Below are 24024 nucleotides of genomic sequence, written 5' to 3'. Positions count from 1 at the left end.
GTAGACGTGGATGGGGTGATGAGTGGGAATGGGGAGGATGGCTGCTAGGATGGCTTCATGAGTTGGGGGATAGACTGGAAGGAATTTTTTTTTTCTTATTTTCTTGTCCCAAACAAAAACCAAACACCAGAGCCCTTAGCAATGAGTCCAGCCTCCATTCTAAAGAAACCCAGGCTGGAAAAGCTGGCTGTTTTGCCCCCAGCCGCGGGCAGGTGCAGGCACAGCCGCAAACTGAGTGTCTGGGCCCCTTTGGGGGCTCTCCACCACATTCCCCTCCAACGCCGCGCCTGATGGTGCCAGGGTGGGGGGAGCGCCCAGCCCCCACCTCCGGAGGTGGCGTCCCACGCGGCTGCAACAAGCTGCCGTTGTCCCGCGGGCCGTGGGCCCCGCACACTGGGGCTTTGTCCGGCCCCCCGCCACGATCCACGGGGGAGGGGGGCCCCACATGACCGAGGGGGTAGGAGGAGCCTGCGGCGGTGGCGGTGGCAGCGGCGGCGGCGGCGGCAGCGGCTCCATCACTTTCCTCCGGGGCCGGGGGTCGGCGGGCGGTGGCACCGGCGACTGGACAGGGCTGGGCAGGTCCGCGGACGCCGGGCCCCTGGTTCCCCATCAGGCTGCGGGGCTCTGGGCCTGGGCCACCTGGGCAGCTGTGAACCCAGCGCTTTCCAGGCACCGAGCTGGGGGTGCGCCCGGCCACTCGGCCTCGGGATCATGGGGAATGGCATGACCAAGGTAGGGGTAACCCCCGCTACGCCTGGCCGTCTCCGCCCGCGGCCGGGCCCAGGACGGGTCGCTGACCTTCTGCTCCCGTTCAGAGATGTATGCCACATCTCTGTCACCCTGCCCTCGGAGACTGCCTCTGCCTTTCTCTGCCTCTGCCTGTGCCTGTCTGTCCTCTGCGCGACTCTGACTCTTGCTGTGTCTTATGCTGGTCTCTCCGTCTCTCCGGGAGCGCCTTATTCTCTGTGCCTCACTGTGTCTCTGTGGGTCTGAGATTGCTGGATTCTGGTGTCTCTTCTGTTCTAGCTCTGCTCCGCATGGCCTTCCACCTGTGCCTGCCTCAATCCCCTCTGTCCGGGGCTCACTCTGTGCCCCTTTCTGATCTGTACCTGGAACTTTCTACCCATCCCTCCTCTTCCATCTGTCTCCAAGCTGAGCTCTCCTGACTCCTCCTGTGGTTAATTTGATTGCCTGTTCTTGCATCCTTGCCAGAGGCCCAAGACCCCTCACGCAGCACCCAGACCTATCAGGGAGATGGCTTCCTGGGGTCCCATCACCAATAGAGAAGAGCTGCGGGCCCCAGCTACCATGGGTGGGAAGAGGTGCAGCCTGCCCCCTGACCCCTGCTGTCCTTCCTCCAGGTACTTCCTGGACTCTACCTTGGAAACTTCATTGGTGAGCACTTTCCACTCTGTCCCAAGGCCGTGGCTCTCTGCCTGTCCCAGGCCTGTGTCCACTGTTCATACTCAGGCCCACACAACTTAGATGCTCTCAAGAATGGAGTGGGGGGAGGGAAGGATGCCAGGCTGGGAGGAAAAAAGACTCAAGGAGGATTGGGGGTGCAGGAGCAAGCAGTCCCCAGACTGGAAAGATCCCAGTTCAGCCTTTCCCCAAGGCTCACCAACAGGCATGAGGCCCACCAGCCCCCAAGGGCTCTTCCATAAGTTTTTGTTGAGGTCTGCCTGGAGGTATGGCTAAGCTGGGGTTCCAAAAAGGATGCTGGACCAGCTCCTGTAAGCAGAGTGCTGAGGGGAACCGCCAGGCGGCCTCCAGCCAGGGGGTGGCAAACCTGCAAGTTTCTGCCTTTTTCTCCCCACTATCCCTTCCACAATCCTCTGTGGGGGAGGGACAGTGTCCTTCCCAACCTTGCCTTTACAGGCCCCCAGGCTGATGGTCAGGAGCCAGATCTGGACATAGACCTTTGACTTTGTGGTGGAAAATGTGCTGAGACAGGCTGGCTCAAGGCCTGGGGACCCAAGGTGGAAAAGTCACAGAGAAGACGCAGGTGACCCACCCCACAGCCCTGGCTCCTTCCTCCCTAGGAGCCTCCTTAGCAGCTCCTCCCACATCGATTTCTGAAAGGATTCAGCTTTGTCGTGTGTTAGTTCCGCCAGGACAAGAGCTATGAAGTTGATCCCAGACTCAGTGCACATAGCGGGCATATGGGGAGTATTTGGTGGATGAGGAAGCAGGTGTATGGGAATAAGGGCTGTGTGTGATTTATCCTAGTTATAATTGGTACGTGCTGGCACATCTCACTCCCCAGAGATGACCACTGACAGTCCTAAGGGGTGTAGTCCTGGGCATTTTGTCATCTATTGTAGATACAGATGGAATATTTAAAACAAATGGGACCTCATTCTGCATGATGTTCAGGAAGTGACATGTCCCACTTAAAATATATATTGGTGACATCCTCAGATGTCAGCTCCTGGAGGGTCATTTTAATTGTGGCACAGGAGTCCAAAGTACAGTTGAACTTATTTTTTGTTCTGTCCCCTTTTGGTTGACATTCAGTTGCTCCAAACATTTAGCTGCTTCTGCAATAAATAGAGCTGCAGAGAACTTCAGCCTCCATGTGTAATCGCTCTCTGTCCACAGATTCCTAGAAGTAGAATTGCTGAGTCCAAGGATGAGCTAGGGAGTTAGGGGTCTGGGATAGGAAGAACAACACAGAGCTGGGGAACACCAGCCCGTCTCTGATGGGTGCCCCATAGGCAGGGAAGGAACAGCAAGCCAGGGGGCAGAGGGGGGGCAAGCTGAAGGGAGGGGTGAGGAGGCAAGCTGGGCACTGGGCTTTCTCTGCACTTGGCCCTTAGGAATAAATTAGTCCCATCTGCCAATGTGGCTCAAGCATCCTGTTTCTTTCAGATGCCAAAGACCCTGATCAGCTAGGCCGGAATAAGATCACACACATCATCTCTATCCATGAATCACCCCAACCTCTGCTGCAGGTATCTAAGCTCCCCATTCCAGGCTGGTAGATGGGGAGGGCAAGCCAAAGGACCAGGACTGCACCCCACCCACCCCTACTTTCTAGTACTGGAACTGCAGCCCAGAGTGTGAAATGTTCTAGGTAAATGCTCTATTCTTGAGCCGTAGTCCTTGAACAACCATCTTGACCCCAGCTGACTCATCCAGCCTCCCTGGACTGTTTTAGCATCCCTGTTTGGCAACTGAGGCCACAGAGGTAAGTGAACTTGTGTAAGGTCATACGGTGAAGAAGCTGACCAGCTAGGATTTGAACATAGGCCATCTGACCCTAGAGATTTCATAGCAATCCTTAATGTTAAGAACTTAATGCAGGTCTCATGTTAATCCTTTTTGCACCTACCTTGGCATGCTTCCAACTGCCAGGTGTCTGGATCATTCCAAACAGGAGATCCCAGGTTCTATATGTCTTGCTGTGCAACTTTGGACCATGACCTCAGCTCCTTGGGGCCTTTAGTCCAGACTGCCCAGAGGGCTGTTGTGAGGTTGCAGAGGGCCTGCCAGGTGTGGAAGACAGTTCTGCATAAGGCATAGTCTCATTGGATGATCGGTTCTGCTCTCATGGAACCCTAAGGAAGAGATGAGGGTGTTGGGCCCTGAGGGAAGAAAGTTAGAAACTCAGACAACTGGTGCTGGGGTCAGGAGACCATTTATGCTCTTTGCGACCTTGTGCACAAGACAAGCTGAGCTCCGGGCACCCATATATTAAATGGAGATTTTGCAGTAGCACTGACTTCACCGAGTTTCTCTGAGTCACATACAGATGCTCAACATGTATATCCCATCAATATCTAGATCCCAGCCTAGGGAGATAGCTTGGTGTGTGTCTAAGAACACTTTCTACAGATTCCCAGCACCCATGTAAAAGCCAGGCATGCCCATGTGTGCCTTAACTCTGGCACTGGAGGGGTGGGGGAGTGGAGATAGGAGAATCTCTGGGACCAGCTGGCTGTCAGCCTGGCTGAAAAACATCTCCAGGTTCTGTGAGAGAGCCTGTCTCAGGGGAAATAAGGCAGAGGGTGACAGAGCAGTACACCTGACCTTGGCATGCATATACACAAATGTATATAGCCATTCCCCCATACATACATATGTGTATCCACAGGTACACACACACACACACACACACACAGATGTATGTGCATGCATGTGCACACTCTCATAAAAAGCTCCTTGTCTTAGAGTCTGTGTCTACTACATCTGTTAGAGAGAAGGAATGGTAGATTGAAAAGGCTCTGAAGATCTGAGATAAAAACAAACAAACAAACAAACAGGCAAAAGGGGGCTGGAGAGATGGCTCAGTGGTTAAGAGCACTTGTTCTCATAAGGGACCCAGACTTGGTTCCCAGCACCCATGTGGCAACTCACACTGTAAACTCCAGTTCCAGAGAGATCTGATGGGGACTGGGCACACAAACGGTTTACATACATGCACGCAAGCAGAACACTTGTACACATAAAATAAATCTTTTATGTTTATAAAAATGACAGAATCCACCCACACACTTGCTGTGATGACCTTGGGCAGGGTCTTTCATCCTCTCTGGGCCTTGAACTTGTTTGTTTGTTGGTCACCTGTCAAATTTAATGGTTTCTAAGGGCAGCTGACAATAATCTATGACTTTCATGGTCTATGAAGAAATTTCCAGGCCAGTGCTATCTGATTTTGCATTCTAGGGCAGCCTCGTTCTGGGGCACTGGAGTATGTAGTCTGAACAGATTGCACAGGCAGGCTTTCCAAGTTATTAATGTGTTTATTAAGAAATGAGTGCTGAGGAAAAGCGCCCTGCCCCAACACCTCACCAGCAGCCGTCCCTCCCATCTGGGAGTTCAGCAGGCAGGGTTTGATGGTACCAGGCAAACCTACAGCCAAACACACTGCAAAGTGAAACTGCAGATCTTGCAAACATTGTGGGACTCCATGACCTTGAAACTCTTGGAAAGGGATGGGACAAATCTCCAAGGACACAAGAGGACAGGTCCTGTGTCCTTTAAGAGCCACAGCCAGCAGCGGACCAGGCACCTGAAAAGGGCTGTGTGAAGTAACAAAGTATTGAGCAAAATCTTTGAGAAATAGCAGGGAAATGTTTGGGACGTGGACAGAAATATCCTTGTGTGGAACTTCAGCAGAAAGCAAAGCCTATCAGACCAATTTGTGAAGCTGTTGTTGATGGTGGTGTCTGGTGGTGGTGGTGTTGTCTAGTGGTGGTGATGGTGTCTGGTGGTAGTGGTAGTAGTGGTGGTTTGGGTAGTGGTGTCTGGTGGTGGTTGTTTTGGTGGTGGTGTCTGGTGGTGGTGGTGGTAATGGTATCTGGTGGTGGTTGTGGTAGTCGTGGTGGTATCTGGTGATGGTGGTGGTGGTTTTGGTGGTGGTATCTGGTGGTGGTGGGAGTGGTGGTGGGAATGGTGGTTTTGGTGGTGGTGTCTAGTGGCAGTGGGTGGTTTTGGTAGTGGTAATGTGTGTGTGTGTGTGTGTGTGTGTGTGTGTGTGTGTGTTGCTTGTTTGTTTGTCTTTTGAAACATGACTCACTGTGGTAGCCCAGGCTGGCCTCTAATTCATCATCCTCCTGCCTCAGTCTCCTGAGTGCTAGGACTACAGGTGTGTGGTCAAGTCACCACTCCTGACTGTTCTTTTCAGAGTTCACACTCTTCAAGAAAAATGAGCTCTGCCCTTTTCACTGTATAACTTTGCAATCCCTGCCAGGAAGAGAATCCTCAAAGAAACACCTTCTTACTTTCCAAGTCTTCACGTCCATGTCACCTGTGGGTGATGACACTATCTTCACAGACAGAGCTGACAATTCCATACAGAGAGTACCTGCTCTTTGTGGACAGGAAACAATAGAGGCCCAGAGAGGAGCAGGAACGGTCTGGGGTCACCCTGGCCATGGCAGCTCGGAGAGGGGTACAGGCAAGGCCCTACCGTCTGAGTATGTGTTTTATCCCTGCAGGATATCACTTACCTTCGAATCTCAGTCGCTGATGCTCCTGAGGTACCCATGTAAGTTCCCCCGGATGGGCCACCAGCTGACGGAGAGCTGTCCCTGGGGTGGGGGTGAAGGCATAGAGCATTCAGACCAGAAAGGGCACCCAGAGACAGACTGAGTCTGTTTCCACCATGCCCTTGCAACATGTCCCCACTAGCTCTCTCCAGAGCCTCAGCCTGCTCTGCTGTCACGTGGAGAAAGTGTCCTGTCTCTTGGGACCCAGCGCACAGCAGATTCGAGGGTCATACTTGACCTGCATCCTTGCTTGCAGTTAAGACACCTGGTTCACAGCCAGGCTTTGCCATTTACTGCTATGTGACCTTGACAAAATCACTTGTCCTCTCTGAGCTACGTAACAGCAGGATGTGATGAATCGAGGGTTTGCAAAGATGAAGTGACCTGAGTTGAGGATGTGGGACTGGACCTGGTAATTGCAGGGACTCTGGAAAATGGGGGGTTTTGTTTGGTTTGCTAGCATTGATATCTCAAGACTGGGATGGACTCAGTACAAAGCCTGGCCTTTTGGGGCCCTTCTCCTAGCCCACGGCTCACTATTGTTCCAGGCCCTCCAGTTACAGGCCCCAGAGAATGGCACCTCGCTCTCCCCATACCCACGTCCCTGAAAGTCCAGAATATACCCATAGTGGAAGCTTGTTCCTCATGTGCGCTGGAGAGGCGCCTACCTAGATGGTGGGGCCAGCTCTCTTGCTGCTTGCTGTGCCCCCTACTCCCCAAGCAGTGTCCCCTTCATTATGCATGCTGGCTGCACTGAGGATCTAGGGTCTCTGTCCCTCGCTGACTGTAAGGGAGGGGGAGGCAGCTCCTGAGAGACCTGCCCCCCCCCACACCCCCAGCATTCCCTTCCGTGTTGCTTTCTTCTCCAGCAAAAAGCACTTCAAAGAATGTGTCAACTTTATCCACGGTTGCCGCCTCAATGGGGGTAACTGCCTTGTACACTGGTGAGTTCTGAGGGGCGCCTATCCCATGGGGCAGGTTCCCTCCAGCCCGTCGCACTGCCGACAGTCCCTCGGGACAGACCACCCGGAGGTTCATCACTTCTGGCACCCAGATGGCCCCAGCCCAGCAGCTGTGTTTTTCTGAGATTCAGTCTCTTTATCTGTCAAGTGGAGGAATGAATGCCGTGTTCACAGGGCTACTGAGGGAGCTGGGTGGGGTCACATAGGGAACCTGCTCATTCTATCCCCATCTCTCTCCACTTTGAGGCCGTAGTGCACGGCTAGGACTACGGGCTGAGTTTTCTCCAGGGTCCCTGACCCAAAGGATGGCATTCATCCCATGACATCTCACCAAGGGTTCTGGCTGGGGCCAAGGGACTAGTTCCCTTAAGCCCTAGGTCTCCAGCTGGATGGTTGTGGCACATGCCTTTAATTCCAGCACCTGGAAGGCTGAAATAGGTAGATCTCTGTGAGTTCAAGGCCAGCCTGGTCTACGGAGTGAGTTCCAGGACAGCCAGGGCCACACAAAGAAACCCCGACTCAGAAAAAAAGAGAAAGGAAAAAGGAAAAGAAAAAAAATGACCTAGCTCTCCTCATCGTCAGCCGTCTTCCAGTGCACAGCCCGCCTCCCACCTCGTGATTGCTGCACGCTCTTCTTAGAATATTTTGTCTTGCTTTTTCTCATGGTGTGGGCAATTGAACTCAGCCTCATAAACACCGAACAAGACCTCCACAATCACCCATTGCCCCAACTCCACAACATTCTGTCTACCCCTGTCTTTCAAGACTCGGCTTGATGTCACTTCCTAGGAAGCCTCTCCCCAGCACCTCTCCTGCCCCCACTTAAGAAACCTCTCTACTTATGTATGTGGCTCTTCAAGCCCCAGACTCATCTTGTCTTCAGGCAATCATCTGAAATAGCTGCTTTGGCTAGTGACTGTCTCTCCAAACAATATTATAAGCTCCAGGGCAGCAGAGGCCACGAGGTTTTTTGTTGTTGTTGTTGTTGTTGTTGTTTTTGTTTGTTTTGGGTTTTTTTTGCTTTTGTTTTTTTGTTGTTTTCCTCACCATAACCTAGTGCCTGAACAAAAACACTATAGGGGGAACTTTGTTGAATGATGTCTCAGCCAGTCCCTTGGAGTGGGGGAGAGAGTGCTGCTCAGAAGGAAGGGAAATGTCACAGGCAAATCTTAGAGCAAGGAAGGCAGATCCAGACAGGCTCTCCATGGTTGGAACTCAAGGGGCAAGCGTGGGGAAGGACCAGTGAGGCAAGAGACCTGGCAGGGAGGGCATGTGGAAGGGAGGGGGACCTTCCTGAAGCCTGGGGTTGTCCGGGACCCAGCTTTGCAGGTATATCTCGAAGTACCACCATTGTGATCGCCTATGTGATGACGGTGACTGGACTAGGCTGGCGGGAAATACTTGAAGCCATCAAGGCCACCAGGCCCATCGCCAACCCAAACCCAGGCTTTAGGCAGCAGCTTGAGGAGTTTGGCTGGGGAAACTCGCAGAAGGTAGGTTGGGACTATGTGCAAGGCTTTGCTGTGCAGGGCTGGGGCTGCGAGAGGTTTGGGAAGCATCCTTGATCTTAGCACCGGTTGGAGGTGATTCACCCTGTGCCTGTCCCCTCCCTCCACTCTCACTTTGGTCACAAATGCACAATCCTCCTGCCTCAGATTCACCAGCACTGAGATTGCACCACAGGTAACCCACACCTGGTCTGGATTTCCAGGTTTTGTTTTGTTTGTCTTTTAAACTAAGTGTTTAAATGTTTATAAACCAGACTGTGACAACACAGGTGTCCCCAACACAAGGCAATCCAGAGTTTGTCCACTTGGGGTCTGTATCCTAATCCACCCAGAGTCTTTCTGAGGTGTCCCTTCCCTTGGCACTCTGGGGAGACAGCACATGGAAATATCAGCTTGATATTTCAGCCAGCTAGGAAAGGGAGGGAGAGAAAGGAATGGAGTGGCTGGAAGGTTCTCAGAAGGTGGCACTGGACTCCAGGGCTGCCCTAGGCCAGGAGCAGACAAGAGACCCCTGGGGTGTTGTGTCTTTGAGTCCAGGGACGGGGACAGAGGCTCAGGGGAAGTTGTTTATGCGGTTTGCAGCGGGCAAGTCTAAAAGACGGAGTGTCAAGGGTAAGTGGGGTTTAGGAAGAGGTTAGGGCCTCAAATGTGAGGCGGGGCGCCTCGGTAAGGTTCGGAAAGTCTTAGAATGAAGACAGGGAGCTTAGAAGAGCTAGGTGTGGAGAGGGGGCGAGGGTGAAGGTGGCAAACTGGTGGCAGCTGGACCTGCGCTCCGCTTCCCCTCCCCGCCTCAGCTTCGCCGGCAGTTGGAGGAGCGCTTCGGGGAGAGCCCGTTCCGCGACGAGGAGGAATTGCGTACGCTGCTGCCTCTCTGCAGGCGCTGTCGCCAGGGTTCGGCGACCTCCGCCACGTCGGCCACAGCGTCCTCCGCCGCTTCCGAGGGAACCCTGCAGCGCCTGGTGCCACGGGAAGCCCACCGGCCGCTGCCGCTGCTGACCCGCGTCAAACAGACTTTCTCCTGCCTCCCGCGGTGCCTGTCGCGCAAGGGCGACAAGTGATCGCCCTGTTCGCCGCTCTGCCTGTCCTCACGCCACAGCCCTTCGCCGGCGGCCAGGGCTTCCAGCACCCGGGATTTGCCCAGAGCCTGTGGGAGCCTCGCCCGTGCCCAATGTCCACCACGCTTGTCTGCGTCCGTCCTCAGTGTCCCCTTTGTGAGTCTGTGTTCCGCCGACCTGCTTCAAGCCACCTGGTGCCTTAGTCCTTGAGCCCGGGGAAGGGGTCCTAGGCCTCCACCCAGACAGACAGGGAGCAGGAGGTTGGGTTGGGTAGGGCGGACCGGCCTGGAGGAGATTAAAGAGATGCGGATGTTGCCTGGCCCGGTGCCTCTGGTCATTCTGCAGAGCCTGGGTACTTGCAGCCTGCTTGAGGCAGGCCGGGAGCAGCTTCCAGGGGCCCCGGGGAAGCACCATTCTCCATTAGTCTGCAGAGCTGAATTCCAAAACCATACCCTTCTCAGACACCCCTCCCCCAATCCCTATCTCTCCCAGAGCCCTGGACTCCTGACGGCCCCCACCCCGCCCCATCCCCACCCCCATCCCCACCCCGAGCTCTTTGGACCGGTCGCCTCTCTGAGACCCCTCCCTCTTCTCCAAATAACTGGCCGGTGTGCGCCAGTTGGTGGTGCTGCCTTTACATCAGCTTTAACTGTCTGAGATGACTTTATACTCAGGGAGAACACCCAGGATCAGAGAGGCCAGGCTGCTGGCCCAAGCACACACAGCTAGAGCAGGTCATTCCAGCTGTGGCAGGAGGGAGGAAGCAACTCCTGGTGTGGAGATTCCTGGAGAGGAAGACCCAGCACCAACTGGGGTGCAGGAGGTGGCAGGATACCCAGTAAAGAGTAAGCAACCCTGTGGATGGACAGATGAAGGGGTGTCACAAGAACCTGAGGGAGCTGAAGTCGTTCTTGCTCAGTAGACTCTTCTGGCTTCACGGCTGATGGGGCACAGCCCCGGGGAACTGAGCCGAAGGAATGGTGAGCTACCCACACCAACCCCCAATTCTTCATCCACTCAAATGTTCATTGAGCACACAGTGTGCCGAACTGTGCTGGACTCTGGGGCTACAGCAAGGAGCACATCTCTGTCCATGACTGACCTTCTAGTGGAATATACCAGATAAAAGAGGGGGTAAGAGAGTGGACCATCTTGCCATCTGACAGGAGCGGGGAGGGCCAAGTGGGAATCCCAAGATGCAGGAGCAGTTAACTGAAAAGGCCCAGAGTTAGGGCTTTGTGAAGAGAAAGTGTGTCGGGGCTCCCCAGAGGACAGGGAGCCTGCCTCCTCCTAATTGGCCGGAGGCAGCACAATCCACCCATCTTCTAGCCCTTCTGTCCCGGACAGTGTCATTCCCTCTTTGAAACAATAACGTGGTCCCATTGTCCACAGACAAAAACCAAGCCCTTTGGTATAGTGTTCCAGACCCTTCCAGAGGCTCCCTGGCTGGAGTATCACCTCTGCACACGGCCTCAACAGTGCAGTGCTCTCCCCAAGACACTGTCGCTGTCGTAAACACCACAGCTCAGCCGATCCTCACCCCACCCTAACAGCTGCCCCATTTATCAGAAGAGAAAATGGAGGCTGGTGCCCCGGGTCATGAGCAAGAGATGGGGCTAGGATGTGAACTCGGGCATCTGGTTGGGGGCCCCAGCCTCCTATCATTTACCCTCTGTAATCTAGAAATCAGAAGGGCTCCTCTGACACGCAGGAGGCTGCTTGGATGGACAGGACACCTCAGGCTGGCTTCTAAAACTCCAGCCTCAGCTGGAGGATAGTTAGGAAAACTAGCCCGCCTATACTACGCAGCTGCAGACTTTTTGCCTCATCGTTATTTCCTAAACGGTCTGACAGCCACCCAGCATTCGCTCCCCGGTAGGCTTTCTAGAGTTTAAAATATGGCGGAGGATTCTTGCAGGTTCCGTGTAAATAGTCCACCACTTGGTTTAAGGGATTTGCCATGCATTTCGTCATTCAGTGGGGTCCTGGAGCCAACCCCTCACCGATATAAAAGGACAACTAATTCCTACTCATGTTAATCCCATGAAATGCTTTGTGCCACTCTAGAGTTCACAGGTCTGAAGTGGATTGAGGATGCATAAGTGTCATGTGACAGCTGCTGGCACGTGGGACCGAGAGAAGGAGGAGTGAGAGCAGCCTCCCACAGGTGCTTGCGAAGGAGAGACCTCACTCCCCAGCTCTGTCCACACTGGACTAGCCACTGAACTAGGAATCTTTTTTCTTTCAAAGCCTCGGCTCTGCCACATACACAGCAAGGGCTGATGCAGCTGAACTACTCAGCATCCTTCATACTGCAAAGATTTCTTGATAATAAAAGAGAAATTCTAGAACTGGGTGTGGTGGTGCATGTCTACAATCCAACACTCAGGAGGCAGGGGCATAAGGATTTTTATTCAAAACTAGCCTGGGATAAATAGAAAGGCCCTGTTTCAACTCCCCCTCCTTCTAAAAGACACCAATACCCAAAATATATCAATGTGAAAATGTTCCCATACAATCTGAGAGGATCTTTGATCTCACCAAGAACCTGCAAATTCTAGATGTAGTTCTCAGGAGGTGGCAAGGGGGCACAGACACAGAGCTCTGCACCCTGGCCATCCCTGGTGGTGCCACTTCCTAACATAGCCATAAGTTATTGAAGACCCACTGGGGAAGGATTCAGCCAGGCCAGCAGAAGGACAAGCAGCCACTTGGTAGGCAATTCCAAAACGTGAGGAGAAAGTACAATCCGTGGAGTGCCTACATGGAAATGAGAATGGGAAGCTGGCTTAGCATCCTGGTCCCTGGGCTTCTCTAAGGTTGCATGGAGGTCACCTGTGTGTCTTGGAAGCCAGTCATCGCCTCCCGTTGTGACAGGAATAGGTTTGAGAAGCATTTTCCTTTTCCAACTTCCACAGTGCAGGTCCTGAGGAAAGACTGACAGGTGGGCCTTGCGTGGCACCACTATGTAGAAGGTGCTGAGGCTGGAGGATGCCGGAGTTCAGGAATCAGAGATCAGCATGTAACATAGCAAGATGTCTCAGAAAAACGAGACAAAAATAGGCCATTTACAGGTGGTCTAAGAGAAGAAGAGCGTAGGTGCTGGGATGGAGCAAGATCGCTCCTCTGCTGAAGATTTTCTCTACCCCTCACCTACACTCACAACCATCACCCCCCCAACCCCACCTCCACCCTGTTGCACTCAGGAGCTCATTCTTGTCCTTGGTGCTCCAGGACAGCCGGCCACCAGGAGTGATGGAAGGCAAGGGCCTTGGGGTAGAGGAACTGAAGAGAATGAGAAACTTTACCAAGCTGGCTTTCACTTTCTTAGGGTCCGTATTCCATCCAGGTGACCTGGTAATTCATTCCCTGATGCCCACACAGCCAGTGCACCGTCCCTAGCGTTTTGCCTAGGAAAGATTTTGTTAATGGGAAATCTATGGCAGGAACCGTGGATCCCTTTTGACTCTGAAGTCTCTCCCCTGAGCCGCAGTATCCAGCTGCACATCAGGACACCGTCCTCACCACGAGCACCCGAGTCATCTCCAGCTCCCCTCTCCTGAGACACTTAGTGTCTCCCTGTTAACTCCATCTAGCTTCTGTCTCTCCTGATAATAAAGTCACTAGCTGCAGAGTTCAAAGAAAAAAGCATCCTAGCCTTCCCCAAGATGGCCCTGCACCAAGTGAATCTATCTTACTCCAAACGGCCTCACTGGGTCTCTAGAATCTCACCCTAGTTACAAGACCTCCGTGCTCCTCCTGCCCATATATGTCCAGCATCTCTCTCTAGGTCACTATAGACACACAGACACAGACACACACACACACACACACACACACACACACGGCTGGAGGGGTGGCGCTTCTCCTGACCCTCAGCAATCCCCTCAAACCCTCAGAAGGTCCTTTCCAGTGATAAGATTGTCATAACCTGCCCTTCTTCAGGGTCATCTATGGCTCCTCACTGTCCAGGTGCTGTAGGCCCCTCCTCCTCCCCGAGGCCACAGCAAGTACCCCTCCCCTTGCCTTATCTCTGGCCTCTCTGTCTCTCTCTCTTCTCTAACTTTCTTTCTTTCCGTTTCTAAATGCTTCCTCTCTTTCATCTCCCCATTACAGCCTCCTACACGGTGCTCTCTCTGCCTACAATGCTTCTTCCTTCCACCTTCCCCAGCTGCTCCCCTGCTTAGCCACCTCTTCCTGGAGACAGCTTTCCCGGGTGCACCCATTGATTTAACTCTGCTCTTCCCCCAGGATCCTAGAATGAGCCTGTCTTCTCCTCCTGCCACACCAGGATCTGCCTGAGGGTGGCGACAATGAGCACAGAGCCCGGAGTTCATGGCCTGCCCCTTAAACTTTACATACTGCTATTCAGAGAAGAGTGTTCTGGGGCATCCTGGTGGCTACCTGCCTCTGCACCCACCAGGGCACACACTCTACCTTCACTTCAACCCTCCTTCTGTCCTAGCGCTCGTGGATAAAGCTTTGCCTTCAGAGAGAATCATGACCGGCCTTTAACTGTCTCTTCTTCCTTAATCTCTCTTCGCCTCTCCCCACCACATGGATTCCGTATCTGCACATTTCCCCGACAGATATAATGTATTTGTAACCCCTAAACCAACACTCTGCAAGCAGAAGGGACTGGAGGAGCTGGGAAGGAGGAGTTAATGAAGCGGGAGTGCCGCTCAGGAGAGCAGAGCTGGGTTTTTAGGGTGATGGTAGGCTTGATGAGCAGTTAGCTATTCGTGGCTCAGGGGAGAGGTTTGGGAGAGTTTTTAAATGCTTCTCAAAACAGCCAGTTTCGGGCATGCAGATAATGGGAAAAGGCGTTTGGGGGACCCAGGGAATAGCTGGCCATCCTTGCGTGATACAATGACCAGGCTTCTGTGACGCAGAGAGCATTTTCCAGGAGCCCCTGAAGGAAGCGAGTGAGCAAGCCTGCAGCACAGACCAGGTCAGTGTGTGTCCTTTCATCCCCATCAGCCTGGTCAGCTCAGGCACATCTTAGCCAAGCCTGAAAGTAGCCTCACCCTCTCTAGCAATTGGCTCATTCCCTCCATCAGCCTGACTCCGTCTGTCTCCATTACTTGCCCTGCCTTGAGTCCTATCATTCTGTTTCCCTCAAGCCACACCCACCACTCTGCTGTCACCCACAGGCCCATCCCCCTGCCCCACTTGCCCCTCCAGATCCAGATCCCTTACTGGTCCCTCTCCATATCTGCATGCCTCCTTTTTGCTGTCTGCTTATCTGCCATTCCTGTGAATGCCTCTCCACCATCTGTGGCTCATTGCTATGTCCTCATCTCCCATTCTGTCCCTAGTGCCTCCTCAGCATCCTGTGACCCCAACTAAATCATCCTCCTGACCCTTCATTCCAGGAAGTCCCTCCCCAACATATGAATCTATCCCCTCCAACCCCCTCGTCAACTCTTTCCTTACCTCCAGAATGGAAGGGTCTTAAGTTCTGAAACGTACATATCCCATTAACCCTAGCAGGCCTTCAGATTGCCCAGTGCTCTCTCTTCTCTCTGCTCAGGTGGAGATAGCTTAGCAACTTCTCTGGGCCTTGGTCTCCCCACCTCTCTTCTTCACAGCTGGCCCTCTCCAATAGCTTCAGATGGTGGGGGGGGGGAAGACAAGGAGTATCCCTGCAGGATGCCAGGAGCCTCCCTATGCCAGGCCCTTTGCCTGACTACAGTGAGGGCTTAGTCTCATAACCCACTCCTGTCTCCTCTCTGGCCTGGATCTGGGGTTTGAGAGTCCCAGGTGAATTGGTTTCTGACTATTTACCCTTCTTCCCAGGGTATCAAGCATGAAACCCCAGATACTCTTGAAGCTCAACAACCTCTGAGAGGTTCAGAAACTCTGGTAAGGATGCTAAAGGTGCTCCCATCTGACCAGCTGCCAAACTGGAGAGAACCTGGGGGTAGGAACAACTAACTACCCTGCATCTCTTAGCCAAAGGACCCAGTGCGAACAGGCCAAAGCCACCAAGCTAATGCTTGAGGCCCTGAAGCATTCCCACAATTTGTGTGACAGAAACAGCATTATCAGACACCACCTATCCTTACCTGAGCTCACACAGTTTGTTACTAGCAGGTCATAGCTGCCCAGCAGCAGGGAGAACAGGTTCTGAGGACCTGGTGCAGAAGCCCAGAACCTTCAGGAGAGTTGCCACTCCTGCTGGAAGACAGCTGTTGAATTGTTGATCTTATTACAATGTCTGCCACCATTACAACCTCTTCTGGTGGGGCTGCAGAGAGGGCTCAGTCTTAAACAGCTCTCTGGTTCTTCCAGAGGGTAGGAGTTTGGTACCCAACAGCCATGTCTGGTAAAGCTCACAACCACCTGTAGCTTTAGTTCTAGCGCATGCAATAGGTTCCTGGCCTCTATCACATCCTACACAGACTTAGCACACATGCACAAACATAAATAAAAATAAATCTTAGAAAAAAACCCACCAGGGGCTGGAGAGATGGCTCAGAGGTTAAGAGCATTGCCTGCTCTTCCATAGGTCCTGAGTTCAATTCCCAGCAACCACATGGTGGCTCACAACCATCTGTAATGGGGTCTGGTGCCCTCTTCTGGCATGCAGGCATACACACAGACAGAATATTGTATACATAATAAATAAATAAATAAATATTAAAAAAAAAGAAAAAACCCACCACTTAAAGAAGCTCCTGGAATCCCAGACCACAGGTCAGGCCTCCCAATGTCCATAGCACTAAACTAGAGCAGTTTGTTTGATTTGGGGTTTATTTTGTTTATTGGGTTTGTTTGTTTGTTTGTTTGTTTGTTTGAGAGGGTCTGGAACGGCCCAGGCTGGCCTATACTTGATAGGTAGCAGAGGACAGTCTTGAACTTCTGATCTTCCTGCTTTCATCTCCCATGTACTGGGATTACAACTGTGTGCCATCATACCTGGTTCTCGTGTAAGTTTAGTTTATTGTTTTTAATGATTTTTAAAAATTATAATTACATCATTTCCCCTTCCCTTTCCTCCCTCCAAACCCAGTCCCATGAACCCCATCTTGTTCTCTTTCAAATTTATGGCCTCCTTTTTTGTTGTTGTTGTTGTTGCTGCTGGTGGTGGTGCTGCTGCTGGTGATGGTGGTGATGCTGGTGGAGGTGGTGGTGCTGGTGCTGGTGGAGGTGGTGGTGCTGGTGCTGGTGGAGGTGGTGCTGGTGCTGGTGGAGGTGGTGCTGGTGATGGTGCTGGTGGAGGCAGTGGTGGTGCTGCTGGTGGAGGTGGGGGGGGCTGGTGGTGCTGGTGCTGATCCTGGTGGTAGTGGTGGTGCCAGTGCTGGGCATGGTAGTGGTGTTTTTGCTGGTGGTGCCGGTTATGCTGGTGGTGCCGGTTATGCTGGTGGTGCTGGTTATGCTGGTGGTGCTGGTGTGTGTGTTCCTAAATATGTAAGTACAACTTGCTCAGCCTGTAAATGTATACTTGTAAGTATATGTTTTTAGGGCTTACCATTTGGTATTGAATAATTAATTGATGTGCTCTTCCCTGGGAAGGCTATTTCTCCAGTTCTCAGCATTCCTTAGTTGCCTGTAGTTCTTTGTGTAGAGCTGAGACCTCACCTGGTTGTCTGCGGTTCTGGGAATGGAACCCAGGGCCTCAGGCACACAAGGGGAACACTGTACCAAATGAGTTCCCAGACGACTAGTGTTTCCACAGTGGGATCTATTGTTACTCCTACTGCCAGACTTATTTATCAAAGCTGCTGATTGAGTAAAGGGAAAGTGGCAAAAGTTCCCATGATGGGAACCAGAGGAGACCGCTGCCGCCACCTGCTGGGGGTGCCCGCTAACTTCAAGCAAATTCTCTTCTGCCTGTGATATCTGGAGCCCAGAGTGCTCCTGTGGGTGGCACCCAGGATGAGTTCGCCCAGCGTCTGTGCCCGGGCAGCATGTTGGTGTGGCCTAACTGGAGCATGGGTGCACCTGTCAGCTGCTGGACATGTCGCTTCCTACAGGGCAAGTGCCCATAGTGTGGCACAGGCACAGTGGCCTGGACAGTGGAGAGCGCTCACTCACGATCATGGCCTGTGGTCGTAGCTGGGAAATAAGACACCACACAGAGACACCAAGAATAAGAAAAAAATGTGGGCATCAGGGCCAGGGGCAGATTCCTTTTAGGCCTATAGGGGGCGTAGGTAGGGGCATCTTTGGAAGTGAGACAGGGCACAGGACTTGGGCAGGTGTTTAAAGTGGGCCTTAAGGACAGTGGGCACAAGACAGGAATTGGCGAATAGCAATGGGAAAGGGATGGGCACAAAGGCATGGAGTGATCATATAGGGGTAGGAGGCAAGGGACATAGACACTGGAGCATGGGGTAGACTGTCCTGGAGTAGATGGGATGGGGCATGGAGTGGGCACAGGGCATAGGTGCACAGGGGATGTAGGTGTGGGATATGAGCACAAAGTGGGCACCATGTGGCATGCAAGATTCTCGTTCCCGCTCTCATAGTCTCTGCACCTGCAGAGCTGCAAGCGCACCAATAGGACGGCCAACCCAAGCCTATATATCAGATCAGCCTGTGAGGGTACCCAGGTCCTCCAGACCGGCCAGAGGAGAGGCTCATCATGGCTTGTGTGGGCCGCCCCCTCTTCTCCAACCCCTTCCAAATTGCCTCTCACTGATGCTCCCGAGACCTAGCTCTCCCTTAACCACAGCCCCCCTCCCAAGTCCGTATAACTGTCTGATCTGTATGACTCACAAATGCGCTTGACTCCCACCCAGAATGTGGACAGAGGGTTGCCTCATTGCCAGATACTGCCCCAGGTGGAGCCAGTCTTGGCTCACCAGCTCCTCCTAATTGGAAGTGTCTGTACCTTGAGGCCTCACAAGATCCCCAACCCAGCGCCCCCAGTGGCATTCCTCCACCTTGTGACACAGCAGAATGACTCTTAAATTGGATACTCCCTTCCTCACAACTACTAAAAGCAGTCCACCCTGGTGTGTGGATGGCTCACCCTGAACCAGTGGGGATCTCTGCCTAGGTCACTGAACAGCAAAGTCCAAGATCTTCACCCCTCTACCCTGAGGTGAGAGAGCCTTGTTATGCAGCTCTGGCAGGGGGTCAACCGGAACTTGACTTGGAGGCCCCTTGAATTTGAGGCAGATAAAGGACAAATGACTACATGACTATAGCTCATTCCTTAGAGCCAGACTTATCCTGCCATAAAGCACTTCTGGTTTGCTTTAAAGCACTGCTTCCCAGTGATTAGCCCCAAAGAACTGTTTAGTGTACGGCCAACCAAAAGCAAAGTAGCCCTTGCTGGCAGTGGTGGCGCACACCTTTAATTCCAGCACTCAGGAAGCAGAGGTAGGCGAATCTCTGTGAGCCTGGTCTACAATGTGAGTTCCAAGACAGTCAGGGCTACACAGAGAAACCCTGGCTTGGAAAACCAGAAGGAGGAGAAGGAAGAAGAGGAGGAAGAAGAGGAGATTCCTACAGCTTCAGTCCCAGTGCTCAGGGTTTCAGGCCCTTTGTCCCACCTATCATTTCTATTTCAGGGGGACTTGGTGGTGGTCCCAAAACAGAACACTTGGCCTGAATCCTGTGTTTGGATGCCAGTAGCTAAAACACCAGTACCTGTAGAACTCTTGTCTTTGGGAAAATGAACACAGCTTTAAGGCAGAATTCAAGACTACAGGCCGGCTTCTTACCAGGGCCCACTGTTCTTTACAGATTGCTAGAGGGGAACTGAGGACGGGGTGGGGGGGGTAGCTTTCAGTAAGCACGATGTCTTCTTTGTCCTCCCCCTGCCTTGTGAGTGAGGTGACTTATCGGATTCTAATTATGGATGCCAACATAATAAATCCCTTTCCACAACGTGTCAATGTGCCTCTGCTTTTTTTCTTATTTCTTCGTGCTGGGAATCAAACTCTGGGCCTTGTGCATGCTAAACGTTTGCTCTGCCACTGAACTACACCCCCAGCCAATAAGCCGCTTCTGTGCAGAGAAAATGGTGTGATTTGGCAAAGGACCGAAGTTCACTACATTTTTTTCGTCCAGCCACTTCAGGAATGTTTATTGAGTTGCTGCTGTGCTCCAGAGCCCAGTGCTGAATATGGGGGACGGACCAAAAGAGTACGGTCTTTTGGGGTTCACAGCCGGCTTCCAGCTGAGGTCCTAAGACTGCCCCCACTCCTGACCCTCACAAATGTGATGATGGTAAGGAGTTACATAACAGATGAGCTAAAAACCAGGTTTGTCATTCACCAAATGTGAAACCCCCACCTGTGAAGCACTCTGCAGAGGGCTGGGTGTGAGGTGTGAGTGCCGATGGGTGGATAAGCTCTCCAGGCCTACTGCAAGTGGGGAAGGGGCAGAGGAAACACTGACCCACTGGACAGGCTGACTTCAGCCACACCCTTGCTGTATCCCAGCTCCAAGCTGAGGCTGGGGGAGCCTGAGTTCATAGGACATCCAGCCTCTCCTCTGCACTCTCCCAGGGCCACGGCTTCTGAGATATCCAGGTTGAGAGCTCGGCCCAGAAGGTACTCCTCCCCACACCAGTCACTAGAGGGCACCAGGGCTCAGGGGAACTGTGTTGAGCAACCTCCTTACTGTCCTTGGAGCCCTCCAGAGTCCATAGGCCAAACACCAGGACCTGGAACAGGCTCCAACGGCGCCACAGTGCGGGAAGGAGGTGGCAGAGGAGAGGAAAAGCCAGAACTAGGGTACTTGAGAAGCCCCTGTGGTTTGTCCCACTCCATAGGGACACTGCTTAGATTCCACCCTTCTCCCCTGCCCCACCTCTGGTCACACCTGTGTCTCTGCAGTCCCTCTGTCTGTGTCCAGGTTTCTTCATTCTTTTCTGCTACTGTGGATAGCAGTCTCTCTGTATGCTATGCTCCCTCTCCAAAAGGTCTGGTTTCTCTTTCTCTCTTTCTCTCTCTCTCTCTCTCTCTCTCTCTCTCTCTCTCTCTCTCTCTCTCTCTCTCTCTCTCTCTCTCTCTCGTGTGTGTGTGTGTTTGTGTGTGTGTGTGTGTGTGTGTGTGTGTGTGTGTGTGTGAGACTGTCTGTCTGTCTGTCTGTCTACCCGTCTCACTCAGTTTCAGAGCCTGGCTCTGCCCTCCCACCTCTTCACCCTGCAGAAGCTCACAGCTTCCAACTGCTGGCCTCTCTTGCCTGCCTCCTTAGATTTGACAAGGGCGGTGAGAGAGGAGGGAAGGGCAGTGTGGTGGGCCCACCTCTTTTTGCCTTTCTAGGCTGGGAGGCTGGGCCAGTGGGTCTTTTAACGGCTTGGGCAGCCTGTGCAGATCGCCAGCCCTGAATGCTTCTCCTGGCTCTGCAGTCAGCATGCAGCAGCAACCATCATCAGGACCCTTGGCTCCTTCTGCAGAGCCCACCAAGCCCCCTTACAGCTACATAGCCCTGATTGCCATGGCTATCCAGAGTTCACCGGGTCAACGGGCCACCCTCAGTGGCATCTATGGCTACATCATGGGCCGCTTCGCCTTTTACCGGCACAACCGGCCGGGCTGGCAGAACAGCATCCGCCATAACCTGTCCCTCAATGAGTGCTTCGTCAAGGTACCTCGCGACGACCGCAAGCCAGGCAAGGGCAGCTACTGGACCCTGGACCCCGACTGCCATGACATGTTCCAGCATGGCAGCTTCCTCCGCCGCCGCAGACGCTTCACCAAGCGCACAGGTGCCCAGGGCACCAAGGGCCCTATCAAGGCAGACCCCAGGCCTCTCAGAACCACCAGCCTGGACCCAGGCACCCCCAACACCACTACTGGCAAGTTGTGCCCATTCCCACCAGAGGTGCCAAACCCCAAGGGCCTAAGCTTTGGGGGTCTGATGGGGTCTTTGCCAGCCAGCGTATGTCCAGCAACCAGTGATGCCAGGCCCCAGTTGCCCATTGGACCCAAAGAGATGTGCTCAACCAAGTCTACAGGCCCAAGAGAGCTCACCTCGCCCTCCCCATGCCCAGCATTCGGCTTTTCTGCTGCCTTCTCTGAAGCGGAGAGTCTCAGCAAGGCCTCCACACCTGGTGTGGCCCCTGAGGGCGTGGGGAGCAGCTACCAGTGCAGGATGCAGGCGCTGAATTTCTGTGTGGGGACTGACCCGGGCCTTGAACACCTCTTGGCCTCTGCAGTTCCCACCCCAGCACCTTCGACTCCTTCAGCCTCTCACCGGGCACTGCCCTTGCCAGCTGACTCCAAGGAACCCTGGGTGGCTGGGAACTTCCCTGTCCAGGGAGGTTCCGGGTACCCCCTGGGGCTACCTCCTTGCCTTTACCGGACACCAGGAATGTTCTTCTTCGAGTGACTGCAGCAGTCCCTCTGCAGGGCCTCTGTCAACTGTTCTCTGCAGATTCAGTCTGCCTATTGGACCTAGGACACTCTTCAAGGACCCAGCCCTGGCAGGCCAAGGACTGTGAGGAACGGAAGACAGAAGTGAGCAGTCGTCAGCCAGGTCCCCCGGGCCTCCTGACAAACTTGGGATGAGGGGAAGTGGGGCCCTCGAGACTTTCTCTGTGGTTCTCAGGGCTAATAAAGCCAGTGTGATGGTGAAGGTCTGTCTGCTGAATGGCTGGGGATAAGGGTGTGTGGGCACTGTGGTATGGGGGTGCACTAGGGGAGGAGGACCTGCCTGGAAAGGTTTTGCTTTAGACTTTCTCCTGCTGGGGACTTTCTTGGGGAGTTTCCCAGGAAGGGAAAGTAGGGCATGAGGGCAGGCAGAGGGGAGAAGCAGCCAAGATCCACAGAGTATGGGAAAGTCGGGCTGGCGGAAGAGGCTGCCTTCGGTCCTTGAACTGTAGCTAGATGCTCTCTTTATGAAGTTTCATCATGCCCACTGCCACCCCCTCCTAGGCTTGTTTCTGTTGTCTTGCCTGGGTTCTATGGATTATCAGAGCTCACCCCAGCTCCAGGAGAAGGTCAAAGGACTGGCGGAGAGCAAGGGTACCCAGGTCTGTATGACACAAACTGAGGGAAGTACAGGGTGGAGAGCTGGCTGGGGACAGCATAGGATGCCCCAGAGGAGAAATTGAGCCTTTCTGAACCTGGGGCTGATAAGACACCCTTCACCCTGCAGACAGGGAATCCGGGGTTTAAGGGCAGTTTAAGGGGTTTAAGGGTCTTTATTTGAACTCTCCACAGTAATGGAACCTCTCCTGGGTCCCTGGGTCTCTGAGGTCTCCTGCTTACTTTTTGCCAAAATCATATTGTGTTAATGTGTGTGTGTGTGTGCGCACATGTGCGTATTTGTGTGTACACAGGGCTCATAGGCAACTTGTGGGAGTTGATTCTCTGCTCCCACTGTGTGAGTCCTAGGGATCAAACTCAGGGGTCATTACCCACTTAAGTCATCTCATGAACACATTTCTTTGAGGGTGGGGGCATGAGTGGGGACCCATGACTGTCCTAGACACTGAGCAGAGGCAATTGAGCTCCAAGCTTCGCCGTGAACAGAGCAGGAAGGAGGGCTGTCGGCATAAACCCTCTAGAAGAACCTGAGACCTCACTGTCACTCCAGCACTTCGGAGAACAGAAGCAAAAGGCTTCCTGAATCTTGGTCTCCTCTACTGCGCCATGGGTATGGGCTGAGGCAGAAGGGACAAAGTGCTGGTGTGACCCCATTTTGTCTTCTACAGAGAGCCCACAAGGCCTTATGTCCCATGAGGTGGCACCCAGTGGCTGCCCTTTCTTAGTCAGGTGGTCTAGTCTCCTCCACAAGTCCTTCCCTGGGCAGCTTATCCAGTGACTTCAGCCTCTGTGACTCCCCCTTCCCTTCACAGGTCCCCTGGGGCCGCAGAGGAAGCTGGCCTGCTGGCTGGCCTGACTGAACTGTCTGGTTCCCACAGACTCCAGAACTGAGGTGGAGGGAGAGCTGAGGGGCGCAAGCTTGGTATGACTGGAAGGAGGTGGGGAAATGCCTGATCAGCTGTGTGAAGGAGACGGCCCCCTTTTCCCCTCCCATTTCCCCCTCCCAACCATGCCTGCTGCACCCCAACCAGCAAAACAGTGGGATGTTGTGGTGGGGAGGTAGCAGCCAAGGCCCTCTGTTGTGAGGGGCGCAGACACACAGAGGCAGGAGACCCTCATTTATGTGATGTGAGGTCAGCATTGTGGAGTGTGGGAGTCCCTAGTGGTGATTCTTTCTCAGCTGGGTCAGGGAAGGAGGCCGCGGTTGGGCACTGTTCCTTGCTTTGCATTCCTCTGGAGCCCTGGTGACCCCAAGTCCCTTCTCAGCCTGGCAGGAAGAGGAGAAACCAGCAGGGCTGGGGAAAGCACCCAGCCTCCCAAGGATGTTCACCCTCTGAGCCCAGCCCATGTCCCAGCAAGGAAGGCTGCCACCTCTGTACCTTCCAGGGCTCAGGCTGGGGTGACAATGAGACTCAGGTTCCTCTCCGGTTCTCTGATTGGTACTGCCCATACCACCATGCTACTGGTCTCCACCCAAGGGAGTAGCTAGCTCATAACCAGGCTGAGGCCTTGCATGCCTGGTCCTTGGGAAACATGTCGGGGGGGGGGGGGTG

The 24024-nt window shown here is 53.5% G+C and overlaps 2 protein-coding genes across 3 annotated transcripts; both read left to right on the top strand.

The window, feature by feature from the left end:
* The first annotated feature begins 445 nt into the window (after nucleotides 1-445).
* Nucleotides 446-9521, top strand: Dusp15 (dual specificity phosphatase 15). Of its 2 annotated transcripts, none has more exons than XM_038331510.1 (7): nucleotides 446-457; nucleotides 1362-1395; nucleotides 2872-2954; nucleotides 5943-5992; nucleotides 6863-6937; nucleotides 8277-8448; nucleotides 9258-9521. In XM_038331510.1, exons 1-7 carry the CDS (start codon nucleotides 446-448, stop codon nucleotides 9519-9521), a joined length of 690 nt encoding a protein of 229 aa, XP_038187438.1. The 2 variants fall into 2 exon arrangements, with proteins under 2 accessions (XP_038187438.1, XP_038187437.1); XM_038331509.1 differs by lacking the exon at nucleotides 446-457 and adding an exon at nucleotides 712-732.
* An 11258-nt stretch (nucleotides 9522-20779) lies between these two features.
* Foxs1 (forkhead box S1) lies at nucleotides 20780-21980 on the top strand. Its single transcript, XM_038331612.1, has one exon. The coding sequence runs from the start codon at nucleotides 20835-20837 to the stop codon at nucleotides 21810-21812; it is 978 nt and encodes a 325-aa protein (XP_038187540.1). The 5' UTR covers nucleotides 20780-20834; the 3' UTR covers nucleotides 21813-21980.
* The last annotated feature ends 2044 nt before the right edge of the window (nucleotides 21981-24024 follow it).

The sequence above is a fragment of the Arvicola amphibius genome, chromosome 5, assembly GCF_903992535.2.
Source record: "Arvicola amphibius chromosome 5, mArvAmp1.2, whole genome shotgun sequence".
Classification (NCBI taxonomy): Eukaryota; Metazoa; Chordata; class Mammalia; order Rodentia; family Cricetidae; genus Arvicola; species Arvicola amphibius.
Note: the sequence above shows the minus strand (reverse complement) of the source record. Positions and strands in the feature narration are given on the sequence as shown.

Coding starts and splice junctions, on each gene's coding strand:
- Dusp15 (XM_038331509.1), top strand. CDS start 712: ATGGGGAATGGCATGACCAAG. Junction 2,955..5,942: donor CACCCCAACCTCTGCTGCAG/GTATCTAAGCTC, acceptor TTATCCCTGCAG/GATATCACTTACCTTCGAAT. Junction 6,938..8,276: donor GGTAACTGCCTTGTACACTG/GTGAGTTCTGAG, acceptor TCCGGGACCCAG/CTTTGCAGGTATATCTCGAA.
- Foxs1 (XM_038331612.1), top strand. CDS start 20,835: ATGCAGCAGCAACCATCATCAGGACCCTTGGCTCCTTCTGCAGAGCCC.